At 43.9% G+C, this 16,747-nt stretch overlaps 1 protein-coding gene across 3 annotated transcripts in view; it reads left to right on the forward strand.

Annotated features, from left to right (window-relative positions):
• PHACTR3 (phosphatase and actin regulator 3) overlaps window positions 1-16,747 on the forward strand; it is a 100,563-nt gene that overhangs the window by 61,127 nt on the left and 22,689 nt on the right. For 2 of the 3 annotated variants that reach the window (XM_085079590.1, XM_085079592.1), the window contains exons 5-8: window positions 1,817-2,020; window positions 5,685-5,949; window positions 6,912-7,159; window positions 10,759-10,912. In XM_085079590.1, the coding sequence (XP_084935716.1) occupies window positions 1,817-2,020; window positions 5,685-5,949; window positions 6,912-7,159; window positions 10,759-10,912 (871 nt within the window). The remainder of the gene's footprint in view (window positions 1-1,816; window positions 2,021-5,684; window positions 5,950-6,911; window positions 7,160-10,758; window positions 10,913-16,747) is intronic. The other variant, XM_085079591.1, reaches the window with a different exon arrangement.

Here is a 16,747-nt window from a genome sequence, read left to right on the forward strand (position 1 = left end):
ATTCCCAATGAGACACAAAACTGAGCCAAGGAAAGATTCGTGATGCAGCAGCTGTTGGTGCCACTGCAGCGAGATTTTAGGAGATGTCCTAGCATGGTTTGGAGGGAAAGGTATTCTGGTTAGACAATCCAGAGTGCTAAAAGGAGTGGGATTTGCCAAGGAGCTTGGACCTCCCTCATGCTCTGCATGACCCCAGCTCTGGAGTCCTCAGCACAGGAAGTCACAGAGCTGTTGGAGGTCCAGAGGGTCACCAAAAGGATCAGAGGGAGGGAACACCTCTCCTGTGGAGACAGCCTGAGAGAGTTGGGGTCATCCAGCCTGGAGAGAAGAAGGCTCCAGAAGGATCTTGTTGCAGATTTTCAGTATTTAAAGGGGGCTTATAAAATAAATGGGGACAAGCTTTTCGACAGGCACTGTTCCTGTAGGACAAGGGGCAATGTTTTTAAACTAAAAAAGGAAGATTCAGAGTAGATATAAAGAAGAAATTTTTTACAATGGAGGGTGGAAAAATGCTGGAACAGATTGCCCAGAGATGTGGAAGATGTCTCAACCCTGGAAACCTTCAAGGTCAGGTTGGATGGGACTCTGAGCAATTTGGTCTCATTGGAGCTGTCCCTGTGATTCTGAGCTTAGGAGAGATTTAAACACTGATCTCCCCATTTGGATGAGTGCTTCATCTGCTAGGGCAGGAAAAATAACCCTCCTGGCTACTCCTGAGCTCAGAGTGGCTGGAAATGCAGTTTGCAGGGAGCCAGGCCATGGCTGGGCACCTGGATCAGAGTCAGCCTCCACCCTCTGTGGGGCTCCCACATCTGCCAAGGCAGACATCAGGACATGGAACAGTGTGAAAGCCCAGCAGTGAGGCTCTGTGGGAGTCTGGGCACTGCCAGAGCAGCTGTATCTGAGCAGAATTCAAGGATGCTAATTTTGGATTTCATCACTGAAATTCCACCTATGTCCTGCTTCAGCTTCGTGCCTTTCTGGATCTATTCCCCTGTGCCCTCATCACAGCCTGGTCAATTTGATGAACTGCTCAGTGATTCAGCCTGCACTAACTTTCACAGCTAAGTGCTCTTGCCATCCTTGCAGAGACAATCCTGAAATGAGCAATGCTTCACCACCTCAAATTAGACCTTTGGAGACTGACTTTTTTCTTAAGTGCTTCACCAATTCCCTGTTCCACACTAACTGCTGAGGTCCAATAGCCAATCTTTTTTGTGGCAGGCTCTTTTTGGTTATCATCTTTAACCTCAGGAAAGGCTCAACAGCTCTGGAGTCAGGTACAGCAAAAGAAGATATGGGAAGCAAGTTGAAATCATGTATTAAATAAGACAAAAATCACACTGGGAAAATAAACACACACATCAACTATTGGAAGGTCAGTTTTTAGGTAATATTATGGGTTTGGTACTATTTGCCCTTTGGCTGTGTGTTCCTAGATAGAAGAGTACTCAGTAACTGTGCCACCACAGCTGTGTGCTCTAAGAAAATTCATTGCAGTTCGCAAAAGTTGCTTTGCCTTGCTATCTTCATTATTGAAAAAAATAACAAAAGGGGAAAAAGGCTTTAGGGAAGTAAGGGAAGCTCAGCAGTTTTCTCACGAACATCAAAACTAACATTTCTTCAATATCCTCATACATTTTATTCTTCACCTGCCCTGGCTGGTTGGCTTTTTCACACAATTACTTTCACTGTGGAAAAGAAGTGCTTCTAGCTGTGTGCCATGTGTTCAGTTTTCCTGAATGTTCCTGGCATTGTCCCCTGGCCTATCATTATTAACTTCATGTTCCATTAATTTTACTCATCTTCCCACTAGCCAAGAAACCTTCAGCACCCACGGAAGAATTGGAAGATGCCAGCCTGCCAGCATCTGAAGACAGTCCACAAGCCTTACTTGTACCTGAATCCACAGACTCCCCCCAGAAGCAGACAGACAGAAACCCAGCACAGCTTCCCAGCCCTCCATTGCTCCCAGCTCCACCACCTAAGGCAATCTCCAAAATCACCAAGAGCATAACAGGTCAGTCATCACTGTTCAATGCTTTCCCATCCTTTGTGTTCACCTCTACAGCACTATCAAATTCTTTTCTTGTGTTTTTAAGCCCCAAACCACTGAAAATCAGGCCAGTTATACTGAGTGAGCAGTAACCATGTCTGGTTGCCTGAGAACAATGCACTGATCTTTGCACCTCACATATTTATCTGAACCTCTCAGGGGATTATTTGTTGCGAGTCTATAGCACTAAACACACATAAAACAAATCAAACCAACTGCAAACATCTGCTGAATCCCATGCTCATATCGATATGCCATAAAACACAAGGAAGATTTAAATGTTTTCATTACCTAGACTCCCAGTGGAGAGCAGGACAGCAGCCAAAATCTAGTTCAAGTCAAAACTTCTGCAGAGGTTTCTGTCTGAAGGGTTTGCTCTCTGGGGCAAGTCTAAACTGGAGCTATGAAATCTGGTCTAGTTAAGAGAACACACATAAGTGATACACCTGGCAATCCTCTGTGCCAGACTTCATTGAACGTTTCCAAAGCAATTCCCCTGGGCCTGATTTTCTAATGCATTGCCAATGTTGTTACATTTTCCAACATTCTGGCACCGCAGAAAGGGTGCTAAAATGAATATGATTTTAGTTGGTTCCAATTTCAAGGCCCCTACATATGGTAAAAGCAGTTAAAAGGGCCTTATTGCAAATTAGAATCAAGTCCTGACATCTAAATGTCAGACCTGTTGGATATTTAGACTTTTAAATGACAGCCATTATGTGAGCCCTGATTTGCATCCACACTCATCATCTGGCACAATGAGCAGGGTTTTCAAAGTCACCAGGAAACAAAACATCAGAGGGGCACTGTGACCTGACCACTGATGTTCATAGAAAATATTGAGGTTTTCAGTCTCTTTGAGGAAAAGTACAAGTATTTGTTTCCCATGGAAACAAGTCATCCTTTATCTGTGCTTAAAAGCTGTAATGACTCAAGTGGGAGCTGGATTCAAAATGGTATTTTAATGCTTCTTGGGAGCTGCTGTTGAGGTTGCTTCACCTTCCTGTGCTATGGGTGAGGCTCAGCCTGCCTTCCACCCTGCAACCAAACAAACAGCCCCAGGCCACCCCGTGCTGAGGGAAGGCCATGCTTGGCATCAGATGTATTTGGAAACCTGACCCATGCAGGGTATAGAGATTACACCCCCTCCAGGCACTTCAGAGCATTTAGAGTTCAGATATTTTGCTGCTTAACCGAAGTATTTCCCGTAGCATCTGAGATATTTTAAGTTTTGGTATTTCATTCTCATTTACATTTTCCACAAAGAACAACTTTTAATTTTCTCAATGACTCCACTAACTGTAGACCCCTTTCCAGTAGTGATTATACATGTTTATTTTTGTGGGGATGTGGAGGCAGTGCTAAGTTAAAATTAAAAAAATACCGTCAGTGAGTGAGAGGAAATACAAAAGTGTAGGAAGAGAAAAAGGGCGATTATGAAAGAAAAGGAAGAAGAGGTTGAAAAGCTCTTTTGTGTTTAGTTTTTTTCCCCCTTAACAATGCTAGGGATGCTGTCAGCAGAGGAGTGAGGAGTAAGTCAAGCACCAATTAATTAGAGAGAGGAGGAACAGGGCAAGGTGCCAAGATATCACTTTGCAAGATTATTCACCGAACATCTGTCATTAGGACAAATAAGGTGTGATCTCAGGAAATTCTCCATATTGTCTGAAGCTGCAGTGAGGATGAAATTGGCCCTTGACCTGTTCCAGGAACAAGCTGGTTTAAAGACAAAACATCTCCTCTCTTCCTGCTTTAGGGCTGAGCTGAATCCGTGGTTTTTGCTCTGAGGAAATACTGACACCCTCTCTCCCTGTGAGCAGGATGAAGTGGCTCAGGAGGTGGTTTTGTCCACCCCCTCAGGCCATGATTCAGTGGGCAGTGATTGATCATAAATGTCCTCTGTCAATCTCCACAGCAGCACAAAATCAAAATCCCCTTGAGTGCCAAACCCCATCCTTGCTCAGCAGAGCTTGGCTCAGGGCAGGAGGAGCTCTGGGGTGGGAAGATGCCTCAGTGCCCAGACATTGCACATCAGGCACTCTGACACTTGGAGAATTGCCCTTGTGCTTTCAGACTCTCCAGATTTTAAACAGGGTGTTGGGCTGGTTTGAACCCTGTCTCCTGTATGCATAGAGATGAACAAAGCCATTGATGAGGGATCTGGGCTGGAAGGAATCAAATGTGCAAAAACATCCTCCAGAAATTAAAAATGTCATTTTAGACCTTCCTTAAAATATGACAGATTTATTGTGGACTCTTCTGATGGAAGGATGCCCTCCTCCTCACCCCACAAACATGAACAAGACATCAGGCTTAGTGTTGCCACACTCATATTTCCAGTCTTATGACTTGAGGAGCTCTTCTTAAGCAAACTTTAGAAAAGGCATGTTTTTTGTAACCATCATGTAGGATGCTGGCTCCGAGAGGGGATACTTTACAGCTGAAGTTAATATTTTTTGCCCTCTCCAGTTTTCTAGTAAGTTACCCTGCTAATTGGAACCAAGTCCGTTTTGCAGGACTATTTCAGCATAATCCTGGATTGAGAAGAAGTTTTTCTCTAGTATTAACTGAAGGATTTATCTCAAAAGTAATTGAAAAAAAGTAAAAATCACCTGCAAAAACAAGTTTGTGCCAAAGCTGTGCCAAGTTTAAATTCCTGTGTGAAGCACTAGGTGGCAACAAGGGACAAGAAATGCTCTGGGATTGAGGCGCTCGCACTGCCTTTCTACACCCAGCCCGAGCTGCTGGTGTAAACAGCTCCGTATGCCAGAGGCTTGGAACACGGAGAGAGAGGGAAAGAGGAAGAAGACTGCAGAACAGAAAAACGAATCAGCATCTTTTTCAGGCCAGATGTTCAGTTATCCCAAGGGTGTGAAGCCACCAAATTTACAACCAGGGAAATGTCCACTGTGATTCAGACTCAAATGCTAGGAAATGTAGCAGTCTAAATGTATAACTCAACTCTAATTTCAAACAAAATGCTTTTATTGCATAGACAATATCTGAATCTGGGGGTGAAAAGAGATCAGATTGCCCCACCCTTCTTTTTTCTTGTTAGTGCTCAATACCACATCTTTCATTTGGATGTCATTTGGCAAGTTTTGCTATGCAAACATTATCCTCATATTATAATGATGTTGGCATTTTCTCAACGGGCATATGAAAGACAGAGGTCTGAGCTGTGCAGCAGTCACAGAGGAGCAGCTAATAGACACTGGTACATTTTGTCCAGACTCAGAACCACAGGGCATAAATTTTAATACAGCCTGCCAGAGCCCAGCAGAGAAAATGCTAGATTGAAAAGCCACCACAGCCCAAGAATTTGGTGGTTAGGAGCAACGGTGTGGGCAAGAAAAAATGCATTGGTGGGGTGGGACAATGGAGAATCTGATACTGTGAGAAAGAGGGGAAGTGGGAGAGGCATCAATTTTCCTAGATCAAAGATCTGGAGTGGTGCAGCAAGAGCCTTTTGAACTCAGCTACTCAGCCAGTTACCTCATAGCAAGAGCAAAACATCACCATTTATCTGCTGTTCAGTAACAAATTAAATTCAGTGCAGACTCTGTGAAGGGGAAAAAAAAACCAAAAAAAGCATTGCACAACCTCTTCCCCTCTTGTGTTTTGACAGCAGGAAGTGAAATGGATGACCCAGCCATGAAATCTCCTCCTTCCACCATCCTGAAGAACTATGTCATTGTTGGTTCCTCCCAAATCTCAGGACAAGCTGCCCTCTTCCACCCCTCTGGCCAGAAAAGCTCAGAGCCCCATGGCAGAGGCCAGGTAACAACGCCCACCGGTTCCCCTCACCTGGCTGCCGTTCATCTGCCTTTACCTCCCAGCAGAGTCATTGAAGAACTCCACAGGGCTCTGGCCACCAAACACCGGCAGGACAGGTACCTACAGCCTCCTGGCTCCAGGGCTGCATGAGGACACTCATCCCACCACGTCATTTTTCTTGGAAAATGCTCCTATCCTGTTGTTAGCTTTTAATTACTCCTACAGCTTGGGTTTGCCTTTCTCGTGATGTCACTGCTTGGAACATCCATCCCTGCTTGAAGTGCTTCATTTGGCACCTACTTCAAAATATGTTCCTCCTTTCTAAGGAGGAAACTGTGTCATGGAGTAGGTTTTCAAACAGGTGGAGTCAGGTGATAATCCTTGATCTGCTGCAAAAGAAAATCTCCCCACAAGATACCAAGTTAGAGTAGCAAAGCCACATCCTGCTCTAAATACCAGCCCTCTACACATGAGAAATTGTCCTGTTCCAGTCTGTGTCTCTTGGCTGACACAGGAGCACATATAAGATCCATTTTTATACAAATGCTTTTGTGGGAGTACATTGGGTCCTTTCTCTGGGTTTAATTATAAGCCCTCCTGTGTACTAGAGGAGGACAGAGATAACCTTTGCCATCCCAGAGCTTTGGAGTGAAGTTGGTATCATTCCTCAGTTCCCTAACAACTGCTGTCCCAGGGAACAGATTCACAGGATACCATTTCCAGGCCCTGTTAAACCTTTGTCATGATCATATAATATCAGAATGGTCATATTTCATACCATGCATGTTTTACATTAGAATGATGTGTCATTGTGGGGTTTTTTAATCACTACAGTATATCTTGTGACCATCAAAGAAAACGTTAGTCACCATCTCTCCATATCTTAATGGCAGAGACAGGAAAGTAGATCCACATTAGCCATTCTCAGCTTGAAAATGCCATCCTGTGTTGGTCCATGCTGAACTCCCTGCCCTGCCCTTTACGAGCTACAGGACATTTTTCTCATTCTCATCTAAGTTTCCGCTGCAGCAATAAAACAGTCTTTGTAAAAACTGGGCTGTGCATCTTCCACCCACAGCTTCCACGGAAGAGAAAGCAAAGGCTCTCCAAAAAAGAGAGTGGATGTCCGTCCCTCGAGAACATCGAGTATGGAGTGCAACAAGGAGAAGGAGAACTCGCTGAGTTACGGCAGCGACTCAGAAAACAAGAGGAACTCGGTTAAAGAGTCAGATGAGAACAAAGAAAACATGATCATGAACTCAGAGCTCAAGGAAGAGTCTGTTTTTTATCAGGATGAGGAAGTTTTGAACGACTCTGTTATTTCTGGTAAGGAAAGTCACTGTATTACAAAGATAAACTCTCACAACTGAAGGGAATGCTCTAATGGCAGCAGGCTATAGAAAAATGTTGAGAAGTAAAAATTCCTCCATTGTCACATCAACTTTTTGAAGGAAAAGCTGAAGTTTTCCTGGTGAAAAGCTGAAGTTAAATTGGAGTCACAGTGACTGTGATCATGTTTGTCCTGGCAGATAGTGCACACTGAGTTATATCACTGTGCTTTACTCTCAGTTACTGGTGCAGCCCTGGAACTGCTCTGTATGAGTAACAGCACTCACAGACAGCTCACTGTCAGCAGCCAAAGCTCTCTGTACACTTAGTGCCAATGCTGGCAGTGTTTTGGAATTTCAGGGCTATTATTTCAAGCAGTGATAGTACATTGAAAAGTGATAGAGACCAATCAATCTAGGAAGGACAAACATGTAGAGAAAATATCCTAAAGAAAAAAGTTTCTCTCCATTTGGTCCATCCTGGCCCTTCTTGAGACATATGGGGAATGCATTTTATAATCCTGTGCAATTATTTAAGTGAGCTTTGGCAAAATAATCAGCTCTCATTAGAAAATTTATTTTTCCTTCAAGGTTTTAATGTTTTCCATGCTAGCAAGACAGATTTGATCTGAAATAAATCCTTCACTCTCTTCATGAATGCATTAAAAGAAGACAGGCAGAGAACAATTCATCAAAAAATAATTGCCATAGCAGATGAAAGATGAATTTTAAAAGGTGTTTTTGAAAGTATGAGCCAGCAGACAGGACATGAGTTCTGCTGCTGTGTCTTTAGACATCAAATAACAGAACAGACTCCTGAGAAAAGGCAAAAGAAAAGAGTCCCTTGTCTAATTGCTGTGCATTTAAGGATAGCTTAAAACACAAACCCCACCTTTTAAGTTTTTTTTTTTTTTCTATGCATATAAAAGGGTCTCCTTTAATAAAAATTCTAAGAGCTAGGGGCAGCCAGGTAAAAAATACATCCCCTATGAGCAAACCCAAATCTGACTATTTACTATTAAAGATGAATCTCTCTATATTTAACAAATAATTATTCATTTATATGATGATAGGAGGGCATTGGTTATTGTACAAGTTTCAGTGATATCTAGAAGCAGCTCTGGGCTTTCCACAATAAGTGCCTGAGTTTTGGAAAATTTCTGCAGTTGAACGACAGGGGTGATGTATTGGGGATGGCTTTGGCCAACTGAGAAAACCAGACCTGTTTCAAAGATATTTTGCTGCTGCTCAGCACAGAGGATGCTGAGCTCTGTGACTGATGTCCAGCTGCTCAGAGCTGGACATTCCCAAGGCAGTTCTGGTGTGGACACTGGGAGGCACACAGCGCTCACTCCAGTGCACCCCGTGCATTCCTGAGGAGCCAGAGGTGCAGCAGTGACAGCAACAGCACCAGAACAATTCCCCAAACATCTCCACAGTCCTCCTCGTTCGAAAAAGCCTGGGCTGGTTTCCAAGTAAGGGAGTAAAACTATCCATTAATCCCGAGCTGCTTTACAATTCCGGTACTGCCTGTCACCCACTCTGCCACTGCCACCGCGACAGGGCACAGTGCCACAGCCTGGTGGCTACAGGGAGGTACAGACAGCTACAGAGAACTGGAAAAAGTGAGGAATTATACCTTGGTTTTCCATTAGCATTCCACTCAATAAATCATTATTTTAAACCTCTGAAAATGCAAGGCAAGACAGTGGTTTAGTGCAGCTTAAAAATCAGTGTAACCAGAATGTAGCCCACAAGTGCTAACTGGTGCAGTCAAGGTCTTTGCAGCATCACACAGTGTTAGGATTTGCGTTTTGATTGATAAAACAGTGAATGTGATAAAAAGAACAGTAAACATACAGGAAATTAAATGTCATGATTCGACTGAATTCAAACAGGAAGTTTTTGCAGGAGCCTGCAGCCCTAACATGAAAAGGGTATGAGCATTTCTTGTTGACCTAGCTGAGGTGTGATAAATCATGAAACAATCCAGCCAAGATCCTGCCTGAGATAGACAGTCATGGGACAGACTGGCATTGAATGTGCCTGACTGACCAGGAAAAATAACCCTAGGAAGAGAATACTCAAATAAGGGTGTTTGCAGGTTCAGTTTCTACTGAGGTAGTGATCAGGAAGGAGTTTGCCTCATGGTGCTGAAAATGCATGTGGGGAAAATAGTTTGGGTCTTTATTTTCTCTTTGTTCTCTAGTTTTGTTTCATTCATGTGCACTTACTCCCTTTTTGCATGTATATTTGGATTTTAACCTGTTCTGGCAATTATGCTTCACTATGAATAGTCCACCTTTGATTGACAGCTGGAGCTGACACTCCTAATTAGGATTTTGACCCCACTTCCTTTAAAGTCAATGACAAAAATCCTATAGATTAGATCACTTTCTACACCCCCAAGGTGTCCTGCCCTGGGACACTCTGCACTGGCCAGTGCTGCAACTCCCATGGTCTGGACACACAGAGCTCCTTGTCCACATGCAGTCCCTCCACAGAAACCTCCTGACATGGCCAAATTCCTCTTCCTGCCTCTTTAAAATACTCAGGTGAAACTGGGGATGTGTTGAGGGATACCCAGGAGTTTTCTAGCCCCAAATGTCCTTTGGGTTGTTTCCAGCAGGAATTCTGTTGGTTCCTGTGCACCCACTCCCAGCATGGCAGAGGCTTGAAAAACCTTGTCAGAGTCCCAAGTCTGTGGTTTTGTGAGCCAAATGTTTCTGATGGAGTCAGATATTCAGTTAGCAGAAGGCTCCGTGTGGCATCAGCCAAATCATTTAACTTCCCTTTCCATCTGTTAAATGTATATCTGCTACTTCAGACAGGGCTGTGTGGTTTAATTTAATTAATGCTTGCAACAGACTTTGGGAGCATTTCAAGGAAGGTGCTAAATAAGGGCACAGCTTTCAGATCCAGAAATGGGTTTTGAGCTGATTATGGCTCTAAAAAGTTTAACTTTAGACCAACGCAGCTATCAAGAGACTTTTCACTGCTCACACAGGGAGAACAGAATTACTCTGCCCCACTCTTCCCAACAGGTAAATGTGGGAAGGAGGTTCTACAGACTCCTCCCCTCTGCATAAAGAAATTTGTGATCAGTAGTGCTAATGATAATGTATATCCACAGATCCCAAGCAAATAAAACCCCAACATTTGGGAATGAGAATCTATTTACGATTTAGAATCTTGCCAACCTCTGGACCATCCTTTAAAAAAATAAACTTTAATCCTATCACAAATGCCAAACAAAAATACCAATTAAATGTCATTTTCTTTAAAAATGAGGTGACCTTTTCCACAAAGGGTAAAGCATTCAATTAAAATAACCCCCAAACCTTTAAAGCAAAAAGGAACCAAAACAAATTAACCTCCTGTTACACACCGTGCTCCCAAGATGAAACAAAGGTTTAACTGCAATTCCTGAGGAATATGTTCCCTCTGCATTTGTAGTGGTTTTAACATGTACTGCTGCTCCTTGCTCACCAACCCACAGATCCACTGTCACTCTGTGCCATTCCTGCTCTCCACAAGTTCCTGTTTCATCCCCAGGAGCTGCCTTTCTAATAACTTTCTTTTCAATGCATGTCCCAGGTACTTTGCCAAGAAAATGCAAGAAAGAACTGCTGGCAGTAAAACTACGGAACAGACCGAGTAAGCAGGAGCTGGAAGACAGGAATATTTTCCCAAGGAGAACAGACGAGGAAAGACAGGAAATCCGGCAGCAAATTGAAATGAAACTCTCCAAGTAAGTGCTGTGAATGAGAACAGGGAGGAGTCTCCCTTTACAATGGAGCATCCTATGAGTCCTGTCAGATGAGGCACTGCCACCCACCCAGGTCCATTTCCTGCAGGGAACCATTCACAAACCAATACAGCATATTTTCAGCTGTCAATCAGCCACAGGAAAAAAAAGTCTTAACTCCCTCCTCAGTCATGATTCTCTTGATTTCAAGAGAAAACAAGACAGAAGTCAATTTGGGAAACAAAATCCTGCCAAATCTACCTGCAGCTCTGCTGCTGCAATTGAGATTTTGAGGTCCTCCAGAAAACCCAGTATTTTAACAAAAATAGTAATATAATTATTTCTTAAGCTGATTTGTCTTCATCAGCTCTAGCTGCATATGAGGATAAAGGCAATTAGAGCTGTGTATTAACTTGCCCAAGGGCAAGCTGCTGGCATTGGTGGCTGCACTGGTGCTTTAAGGCAGAAGCAGCATTGCTCTCACCTGGGGAAGGTGCCTGTGTAAGTCCAGCTGCAGGCACAGCAGGGATACTCTGGTTTTGATCAGTAACCAGGGCAACAGGGGAGAGCTGGGAGAGAGAAAGCATCGCTGTGGCATGTAGCCTAAAGCAAAGATTGAAGGTAACTGGGAGGCTCAGACTGCACCATTTGGTTTTTGTGTGTGCTTTTTTTAAGAGCTACACTTGGATATCTGCAAACATGAATATTTTAGAGGAGACAAAATGGATTGTTAAATAATCTGTGCTGCGCTGCCCACACGGGGACAGCGAGCGCTGCTCACCGCCAAAATGCTTGGAATCAAATTGAGAAACATGAATAGAAGCTCATTTTCAAGGCTTATTAAATATTAAATATCTCAAGCCTCTCCTGAAAGAAACATTTATTGATATTTAGACTAACTCATTCATGTGCATGCTTTTGATTAAACTTTACCCCTGGGGACAGGGAATGAGAACAAGTGTATGGATCAGAGCACAAGTCCTAATGGAGCAGAATTTATGGAGGACAACATCTCTGCCATCACCATCCTGCCCTCAGCTCAGGAATGAGCTGCTGAGGGAGCACAGCTGAGGTTTTGGGTGCCCTTCATGGTGCCCCTGCAACAGCAGAGGTGGAGTTATGGTCCCTCCAGTCTCAGTGACAGCACAGCAGCTCTTTGCACCCAAAGGGGAGCAGTGCTTTGTGCCAGGGACTGCACAGCTCAGTGCAGGTGGCAGACCCTGCCACAGAAAACATGTACATCCAGACAAGTAGGAAAGATTTTTTTTTCCTACGCTTTACATTAAGTTCCACGAGTTACAGGCAGAGCAAATCATAGGTGTGTCCCATTAATATCCATTGCATTAGGAAGGAAAGATGGACCTTGACCATCTTCACCTTGCAAACCTTGTGCATTCATTTCAGAGAAACACTTCATGTTGCTCACCAATATTTTTAATTCCATTATTTTGGCCATTCAATCTCTTATGAAGTCTCTCCATATGACAAGAGCCTAATCTGATTACTTTTAAACACCCAAAAAATAGTTTCCACCCTACTGCATCCCTAAAACCAAGTTTAACCATCACAAAGTATTCACTGAATGAGAACATTGTCATAACCAGCCACATCTTATTTGCTAAAATGCCTAGAAGGTCACATCTCTTTCAAGTCCTGCCTGACTTCTCTTAGTGGGGAAGACCTGATGGAATTGCAGCTTCAGAGGCTGTAACTACAGGCTTTATCCCTTTCTTTCCATTTACCATTTATCTTGCTTAATAATGAGCCTAAAGAATTACTGCAAAGGATGCATCCCTAGAGTCAACTGTCAGTGCAAGGACACTGCTGGGCAGGTGAAAAGGACTGCTCCTGGCCAGGAGGCAGGAAATTTGCTATCTGTAGGTGAATGCAGCTAAGGGAGCCTCCCCTGCCTGCTGTGATCTCATGCAGCAATCTGGGGAGCAGCCCATCAGTGTCACTGGTGATGTCTGTTGGATGGCTAAAAGCCATCTTTGTTCCAAGTGCTGGAAGTCAGGCCTTAATTTGGTTCCCTCTTCCTGGAATGTGGAAGATTGAGCGCATTTCGGGGAACAGACGGCACAGAGATTGCTGGAATAGCCAGGAACGGCAAAACAGATTGGGAGCAGTCTCCCACACAACTTCCAGCACATATGTGCTGGCAGAGCTCAGCTCTGCTCTTAACTCATCCACCAGAATAGAACATGACCATGAAAACGAGCTCAGGTGGTGGATGCATGCAGGAAAATATTTACAACACCAGGAAAAGCAAGTGGGTGTCCAAAAAACCCAACAACCAACCAACAAAGGAAAAATTAATTCTGGCAAAGGCTGAAGTGCCAAAGCCCTAGAGATATCCCTTTGGAGTTTCTGACTGGGACTCACCCCACAAAACCCAGGCCACCCCAAAGCCTACACTCAGAGCACAGCCTGGCTGTGGTGTGCAGATGAAACCACACTGGGAAGAGTGAAATTCTTGGATGAGATTTTGAGGTGTTTACATTCATTCATTTCACAGGTACTCGTGCAGCACAGTCTCTGTGTGACAACTCAGAGGTTTATAGCTAAGGAATGTGGTGCTGGGGTGGGAAGTGCTGCCCGGGAAATGGGATCCAGTGGAAATGTCTGTTCTCTGTAGGGTTTTGCTGCTACCTGTGCAGAAAAGAGCAGCATGCTGCTGCTGTAATAAACTTAGATAACAGCAAATCGTGAATCCACGTGTACCATCAGGCTATAGATCTGTATTTAGCACAAGGAATAATCCATGGGCAGATCAGCAAGTAGTTATTCAATGGCTGACTGCGTAAGAATGGCACATAACCAGGCAGTTGTTTACAGGGTCGATATATTTCAGCACAGTTGCAGGGCTTTGATGGTCTGTAGCTGTCTAGCAAATTGCCTCAGTCCCACAGCTAACACAGCCTCACTCTGTACTCTGGAGGGAATGATGTACTGACATAAATAATGTGCAAAATACACCAAATAATGGTGTTTATATAACTTGAAAAATGGGGAGACAAAAGAATAGCATCCTCTGAAAACCGCTGTATTATTTAAGTGGTTCTGGTTGTAACACATTTCAATAGTAGCTGTGAACCTGCTGAGAAAAGTGACTCTGCTATCACTCTGATGAGTGTTTATGCAGTCAAAGCTAAAACCCCTATTTTACTTCACTTTCCCACTCATTCCATCTCAAAAGAGAGATTGGGAAATTCTATATTTTGAGCCAAATTCTACTTTTACAGCAGTGCAAATCCACTGACTTCAGATTTATTATTGACTGACAGCAGCGTGAGGAGAGATTCCAGGATTCATTTATGTGCATCGCTGCTTTTGAAAAGTATTTCCTGTATTTCATGCTCCCAGCCAATTTAATCTACCACTTGTTGCCGTGGAAACATGCACTTTTCCCTCTTCCTCCATCCAAAATGGCAGTATTCCATTTTTCCCTATGCTGTAGTGCTTCTCTTACTAATCCATGCATCCCCAGTGCCCCAGAGCATGGTGTACACTTGGAATACTCTACTGTGCATTAGGCAACAGGGCTCCCAAAAGGTCTTGTTTCCAATATTATGTGTTCAGAGCACAGACAATAAGCCCTCGACAGAATTCAGTGAATTGAGAGCTCTTTGTGTCACGAGGCAGAAACGACATTTGCAAGTACAATTATTTGTAATATCTGCTTTCTGTCTCATAGACACACTCTTTGTTCTAGAGGGGGTTTTAGCTGAAACCTGGGGGAGTGAAAGACTTGCTAGACTGAAGGGTGACGCAGGAAAAGGTTGTTTAATTAAATTTGATATCTGGCTATTTAGAAAGTTCATGTTTGAAGTGCCTGGGTGGGTGGTGCTTCTTGAGAATGCTTCATATAAGCACAGTTAAAAGCACTCCAGTACAAGTTAATGTCTCAATGGAAATATGAATTCCCGGAAAAGATTATACTTGTAATATTCACTTCATGTGCTGCTTCACCTCCTCGGGTATTTGTACAAATAGACACGATGCATGAAGTGGCACTTAAAAGATGATGGAGACAGGAATTAATGTACAGAAATGTGGGCAGAGGAGTCAGACAGGAAGATCAGAATGCTTGTGTACACAGAGAGGAACCAAAACTTGAGCACCTGAAGCTGATCTTTATTACCTTGAAAATCTTGGCTTGGCTAAGTGGATGATGCTGGGGCAAGGTTACCTGGCAACGTAAAGGGAAAAGGAAGCATCTTTGTTCAGTGCATTACCACATCTGGAATCTGTAGTTATGGTGCTGCCCTGAGGTTCTTGGAGAAGCATTTTCGAGTTGACTCACCCAGGAACTGCAGATGTAGCTAAAAGCACACCCAGATGAGACCCTGGTTTGTCCCTCAGCTAACAGAGCATGAAGTTCGCTGTGCTGCTGGAGACAGAACAATACCAAGCAAACAGCACTTCAGACTGGCAGCCTAAAAGCAGAACAGCACCACAGCTCAACACAGAGCACTCACAAAGAGAATTTTACCTACTGATGACACAAAAGATGTACTATGTTTCCCAAGGACAGCATGTCCAGTGCCACTTGCCCACAGAAATGCCTCAGTGCAGCTCTGCTCACTGAAAAGGCATCAGCCCTTCAGACTGAGGGATTCAGAAAGAAACTGAGCTGAATGCACAGAACTTTGGGGAACATTTTGTTTAGACTGACAAAAAAAGCAGTGTGTGTGTACGTGTACAAACTACTGGTGTCACTAATGCAGAAGTTTAGTAGATACTGAACTGAGCCCAGCTTAAGCTCACCTGGAGATTAGCAAGGTTTTTTTAATGAATCTCTAACTGTGCTCCAACTCCCAGCCACTGGACTAAAAAGCAGGGAACTGCCCTAATTCCTGAAGGCTGGGAAGACTTGACACAGATTCATTCCAGAGACAGGCAGGGGGGCAATCTCAAAGAACAGATCAGCTGTCAGCACTAATTAGCTGTGTACAATTTAATGCATTTCACTATTTGGCAGGAATCATCCAGGTAACCATCTCACTGATGCTAAAAATAACCCCAGCGAGTGCAGCGTGGGTGTGTGTGCAAAGCTGAGCTCCTCACACGAGACAGGAGCTAAATATAGAGCCACAATTTAATTCTGTGGGCGTGTGGGAGCCCAGGGAGTCTCCCTTCTCCTCACTCTGCTCCAGACAGCAAGACGTGATGCTGGCGGGGGAACCTGCTGGGGGCTGCTGTCAAATCTGCACGAGCATGCAGGATTTTATTAAGAGCCAACACAGCACCCATGTGCTCGGTGAGGATTTGGGATTTTTTTTTAATGTTTTGTCCCTTTTCAGTTTTGGCCTCTGCTTTGCAGGCTATGGAAAAGAAAGATATTGTGAGGGATAGGTTGGAGGGAACAATAGGAAGAATGGAGGAGGTGCAAATGAAGCTGAGAATTTTTTTGGTGCTGCCACCAAGATTTAGATGTTTGTATCCCAAGGCATTAATATCCCCTAAGCTCTTCCTTGGTGTCAGGCAGTGAAAAAGCCTGCAGTGGAAACCCTGCTGTGAACACAGTGACAGACAGCACTGGCCTGGTGAAGGAGCTGAGGATTAGTGTTTGCTGCCAGAGGTCCTGAGATAGCCTTCAGTGGTAACAATCGGGGGAAAGGGAGAAGACTCAAATGTCATTTAGGTCTCCAAGCAATAAGTAAGTTCACCCTCCTGATTACAAGGCTTTTCAAGTCCAAGGGAGCTGCAGTGCAGTTCAAATAAAGCATTAGAGGAGGTTCAAGTACATCTGTACATGCTGTACCTTGACTACACTGCCCCTGGTCTAAAGCACTGAGAAAGGTTTGTTCCCTTTCAGGTATTAAACTCCCAAGAATA

The sequence above is a fragment of the Lichenostomus cassidix genome, chromosome 20 (genome assembly GCF_008360975.1).
Source record: "Lichenostomus cassidix isolate B80296 chromosome 20, HeHo_3.0, whole genome shotgun sequence".
Lineage (NCBI taxonomy): Eukaryota > Metazoa > Chordata > Aves > Passeriformes > Meliphagidae > Lichenostomus > Lichenostomus cassidix.